This window comes from Cebus imitator, unplaced genomic scaffold, assembly GCF_001604975.1.
Source record: "Cebus imitator isolate Cc_AM_T3 unplaced genomic scaffold, Cebus_imitator-1.0 Scaffold741, whole genome shotgun sequence".
Taxonomy (NCBI): Eukaryota; Metazoa; Chordata; class Mammalia; order Primates; family Cebidae; genus Cebus; species Cebus imitator.
Genome location: NW_016108056.1, coordinates 37,757 through 43,368, shown reverse-complemented (window position 1 = coordinate 43,368; position 5,612 = coordinate 37,757). Strand labels below are relative to the sequence as shown.

The 5,612-nt window shown below is 47.3% G+C and overlaps 1 protein-coding gene across 1 annotated transcript; it reads left to right on the top strand.

Moving 5' to 3' along the window:
• The first annotated feature begins 1,177 nt into the window (after window positions 1-1,177).
• Window positions 1,178-3,073, top strand: RPS26 (ribosomal protein S26). Its single transcript, XM_017519383.2, has 4 exons — window positions 1,178-1,486; window positions 1,733-1,910; window positions 2,515-2,645; window positions 2,973-3,073. The coding sequence occupies exons 1-4, from the start codon at window positions 1,484-1,486 to the stop codon at window positions 3,006-3,008; spliced, it is 348 nt and encodes a 115-aa protein (XP_017374872.1). The 5' UTR covers window positions 1,178-1,483; the 3' UTR covers window positions 3,009-3,073.
• The last annotated feature ends 2,539 nt before the right edge of the window (window positions 3,074-5,612 follow it).

Sequence of the window (5,612 nt, the reverse complement as noted above, 5' to 3'; positions counted from 1 at the left end):
GATTACCCAAGCCCACCACTACGCCTGGCTAAATTCTTCGATCTTTAAAGTGAGGATAATAATAGTACCTACCGGCAGGGCGCGGTGGCTCACGCCTGCAGCCCCAGCACTTTGAGAGGCCAAGGCGGGCAGATCACGAGGTCAGGAGTTCTAGATTACCCTGGCCAACATGGTGAAACCCCATCTCTATTACAAATTTAGCCGGCTGTGGTGGCAGGTGCCTGAAATCCCAGCTACTCGGGAGGCTGAAGCCGGGAGGCAGAGGCTGCAGTGAGCCGAGCCAAGATCGTGCCACTGCACTCCAGCCTGGGTGACAGAGCAAGACTCTGCCGGCAGGTGGCAGGGGGCGGGGAGTACGGGGGTGGGGGTAGGGGGGTGGGAGGGACATAGCACCTACCTATAGGCTTGCTGAAAGTTAAATGGGTTAATATTTATAAAGGCTCTTACCACAGTGCCAGGCATTGTGCCCACGTGTCCACAGATATTTATTTTATTTTATTTTATTATTTTATTTATTTTTTTATTTTATTTTTATTTTTTGAGACGGAGTCTCACTCTTGTTACCCAGGCTGGAGTGCAATGGCGCGATCTCGGCTCACCGCAACCTCCGCCTCCTGGGTTCAGGCAATTCTCCTGCCTCAGCCTCCTGAGTAGCTGGGATTACAGGCAGGCACCACCATGCCCAGCTAATGTTTTGTATTTTTAGTAGAGAAGGGGTTTCACCATGTTGACCAGGATGGTCTCGATCTCTTGACCTCGTGATCCACCCGCCTCAGCCTCCCAAAGTGCTGGGATTACAGGCTTAAGCCACCGCGCCCGGCCTGTGTCCACAGATAAAAAGACGAATGAGACATAGCCCCAGCCTCAACGCACTTCGTTGTGGGGTTTTCTCTTTATTGGAAGGAGGGATTCACAAAATGTTTCTTTCAGGTCTTCCTCTTCGTAATCCTACACCTAGCTAGTAGCAAGAATGTCAGAGAAATGAGCCGAGGGCGTCCCCCGGTGGCGCAGCGTCGCCTTCGGTCTAAGGACTTGGGGCCAGGAGGCCTCTTGGCTTCGCACTACAACTCCCACCAGGCATCTCTCCTTCTCTGGCCTCTAATAGAGAGTGCGCCTTGTAGTCCAGCGCGAGGCAACTTCCATGCCTACTGCCGCGTAAACCGGAAAAACTACACCGCCCAGAATTGCGTCCGGGTCGACGCGGCGCTAGGCTTGCTGGGAGACGCATAACCCCGATTTTCTTCCGCCAGCCGGCTAAATAGTCCCATGTGCACGTTGTTCCACGGATAAATAAATGATAGGAACGCCTTCCAACCCTGTATTTCAGTAGAAATGCTAAACGTAAAGGAATATTTGAGTAAAGTGAGTGGCCGTTCTTGACGCCCGTCACCTAAAGATTCTCCCGGTGGGCGCGTAGGGATCTCTTACTATATAAGAGGGCCCTGCCGCTTGTCGCCTTCTTTCTCTGCTGCGAGCTTCCAAAATGGTGAGTCCTGACGCGTGGTTAGCGTGGGGGTCGGGTGCAGACTCTAGGATTGTGGAGATTTGAGATCCTGGGGCACTGAGGAGTGGGTAGAGTGTACGTTTGCTCCGGGGCTTGACGGGATTTGCGGAGGAACAGGAGATCCGAGCAGCGCCTTCCTGGAGGCTGCCAGTGCGGCTTGTGGCCATAAAGGGTCTGAGGCTGGGTAAGTTGCGCGGCCTTCCTAACACATTTTCCATCCTGATGCAGACAAAGAAAAGAAGGAACAACGGTCGTGCCAAAAAGGGCCGCGGCCATGTTCAGCCTATTCGCTGCACGAACTGTGCCCGATGCGTGCCGAAGGACAAGGCCATTAAGAAATTCGTCATTCGAAACATAGTGGAGGCCGCAGCAGTCAGGGATATTTCTGAAGCGAGCGTCTTTGATGGTGAGTGAGCCACCGGCGCGAACTGCGTGAGCATCTCAGTACCTAAAAGCTTTTCCCGAACCTCGACTTTCTACAGGCTCAGTTCGTTGGAGTCTCTCAGGCAATTTCCACGTATTTAAGGTGGTTGCTGGTAGAAGAGAACAGTGTAGTATATTTCCTTGTTTGTTGTTTTGATTCTTCTCTGGGCAGAGGGTGACTTTTTGTGATAGAGCACACAGCCTTTACTGTGAGGTAAAAGTTTGCTTGTTGCGGGTCTGAGACTCCAAAAAACACTAGGAATTTGGTACATTTGACATTGTTTTACTATTGATTATTTGTAGCATTAGAGTTGGTGTAGCTGTTGAAGGAACTGGATTCTCGATTTGTTGCATCCAGAGTGTTAGTCTGGTTCTTGTAGTGTCAAGATGAACTCACATGGGCTGTTACTCATTTGTAAAACTGAGGGTTGTACATCAGTTGCTTTGGGGGTACTTTTGTGTGCCTGACAGACTTTTAAGTAAGTTTAGCTTTACTTGATGTAAATATGTCGGATACTATTCGTTCATGTAACAAAAAAGCAAGGTAGGTATATGATACCCGTATAACTTTATTTTCTATTCCTTAGCCTATGTACTTCCCAAGCTCTATGTGAAGCTACATTACTGTGTGAGTTGTGCAATTCACAGCAAAGTAGTCAGGAATCGATCTCGTGAAGCCCGCAAGGACCGAACACCGCCACCCCGATTTAGACCTGCGGTGAGTATTTTAAAAGGAGACGAAACCAGGGGAGTGATGGTTTAAATTAAGACCTTTGCCTCAGATTAAGGTGTAAGGCAGGTGAGCCCCATGCCTGACACTGCAAAGCAGTGTTAGAATCAGAATTGGTTTTCAGGAAGCAGAGTAGTGTTCTTCCTCCACCTCTACCAGCTTCCAGTGCATTTGTAGCCTGAATAGATTGAGAGGATGGTAGTCAAGTTATTTGAGGGAAGGAAGTCTTGGATCTATGGTTTTTAATTTACTCTTTTGTTTTTTTTTCTTAGCTGCAGCACAGAACAAATTTACTCTTACTCCTTTGTCTTTCAGGGTGCTGCCCCACGACCCCCACCAAAACCCATGTAAGGAGCTGAGTAAAAGATTGAAGACAACTATTCCCTGGAGAAAAATAAAATGGAAATCGTACTTGATATTGCCTATTAAGTGTATCTGCGCCAGATAGGGTGGGGATTTTGTGTGTGTTAGACCAAGTGTGAAATAACAAGTAGTATTTTCATGGGGAAGAAAGCTTATTTATGTAATCAAATTTTTTTTTGTTGAGGGGGAAGGGTGGGGAATGGAATCTTGCTCTGTTGTCCAGGCTGGAATGCAATGGTGCTATCTCAGCTCATTGCAACCTCTGCCTCCTGGGTTCAAGCGATTCTCCTGCCTCGGCTTTCCAAGTAGCTAGTATTAGAGACGTGTGCCACCACACCCAGCTAATTTTTTGTATTTTTAGTAGAGGTGGGGTTTTACTATATTGGCCAGGCTGGTCTGGAACTCCTGACCTCAGATAATTCACCCCTTAGGCCTCCCGAAGTGCTGGGATTACAGGTGTGGGCCATCATGCCTGGCTATTCATTTAAATTAAACCTTGTTTGCAGTCATGTCCTTGGCCTCACAACTTGCATAGCTGTGTGAAATAAAAAGTTTAGGTATCTGTGACTGTTGCATTCATTCAACTGTGTCAATTTTAAGTTGACAGCCTAAAATTGGGTGAAGAGTAGGAGAATAAGGAAAAACAGTTGAGAGAGGAGCATATTGTGAAGTGACTGAAAATTGAGGTGTTTATACCTCTGGAGGGGGGACTTGAATAGTAGGTGGATGTCTTGGATAGCTTCAGAGCCTAAAAGGATACATGTTCAGATCCTTATTTTCCTACCTTGGAAAAAGACTCTAAAGGCAGTTTTAGAAACCTGAGACATCGCAGAAAGTATAGAGGCTCTACCTTACCTTACTTATGTGTGACAACAGTTTTGTCCTGGAATTCAGAGAAAAATACCTATTTGGGAGTAAATCATTCTTACTGCCAGTAAAAGGTAAAACCTATATAGCTTGGAGGTTTTAGACACTTTGGAGCCACCTGCACCCCTGTCCCCTTTTAAGTAGTTATGCCTCAACCTCCCGAATTGCTGGGATTACAGGCATGTGCCAGCTAATTTTTTTGGTAGAGATGGGGTTTCACCATGTTTGCCAGGCTGGTCTAGAACTCCTGACCTCAAGTGATCCGCCTACGTTGACCTCTCAAAAGTGCTGGTGGCGTAAGCCACCACACCCTGCCTAAGAAGGGTAGAGTATTTAAGTGTGGAGATTGTCCTGTTAATTGGAATGCACTCCCCCACAAAAGTTCCAGACAGGAACCACTGACCTGACTTGACCATCAATACACCATTGCATGCACTGGAATAGCTGTGGCAAATCCTGAGTTTATAAGAACACTAAATTTGGCAATATAAGTCCTTTAGGGAGACTCAAGTTATCAGTGCCCTTCCTTTTCACTTACTACACTGTAATAACCTGATCACACCACGGGTAAATAGGAAGTGACAGAAGAAAATTGGAGGTCCAAGGCAAAAATGGATGCTGAATCTGGCCCTAAATTCCAGCTTGTTCTGTATGACCAGATTCAAATACTAAATCATGGCTGTGGTTGTACTTAACAGAACTGATCAAGATTTCTCTTGAAGTATCTAGAAGCACAGCCTGTCACGTGGGTCCTAAACCTATTCTATGAGTTTACAAACACAACATACACTTCGTTCTAAGTATAGATTACGCTGTTTGATTCTGTCTCCAGGGATTCTTTCAAGAACCTAGCTGCTCCCAAACTTTTTTTTTTGAGCCTGAGTTTCGCTGTGTTGCCCAGGCTGGAATGCAGTGGCGTGATCTCGGCTCACTGCAGCTTCCGCCTCACAGGTTCAAGCAATTCTGCCTCAGCCGCCCGAGTAGCTGGGATTACAGGCACTTGCCACCGTGCCCAGCTAATTTTTGTATATTTAGTTGAGACGAGGTTTCATCATGTTGGCTAGGCGGGTCTCGAACTCCTGATCTCAAGGGATCTGTCTGCCTCAGCCTCCAAAAGTGTTGGGATTACAGGCGTGAGCCAGCGTGCCTGGCCAAGAATCTGCATTTTAATAGTTTTCCAAGTGATTGTGATGCAGCTGGCTGGCAGACTATACTGCAGAGCAGATGTGAAGGGAATGTTGACCTGAGGATTTTATTGGTGGTGAATCCTGGGTTCCAGAAAGCTGTGAAAAGGTTTCAGGAGATGGGTAAGAGTGCAAATGGGGTCAGAAAGGGCTGCATGGGAATTCGAATCAGAGATGCGGATTCAGCTGCAGTCCTGGGCTTCTGGTGACTGCATGAACAGGTGCAACTGAGCCCTGGTGAACATCATGCTCACAAGCTAAGTGTGCAGTGTGACCTGGAGTCCCAAGTCACACTACCTACAGATTCAAGGACGCTGACTTCACAGCTGCCTCCCAAGGCTATTTTCCTACCCTTTTCTCTCTGCTCTCTTGTCTCAGATCGGTGTTGCATTCATCATTTTTTTTTTTTTTTTTTTGAGACGGAGTTTCACTCATGTTACCCAGGCTGGAGTGCAATGGCATGATCTCGGCTCCCCGCAACCTCCGCCTCCTGGGTTCAGGCAATTCTCCTGCCTCAGCCTCCTGAGTAGCTGGGATTACA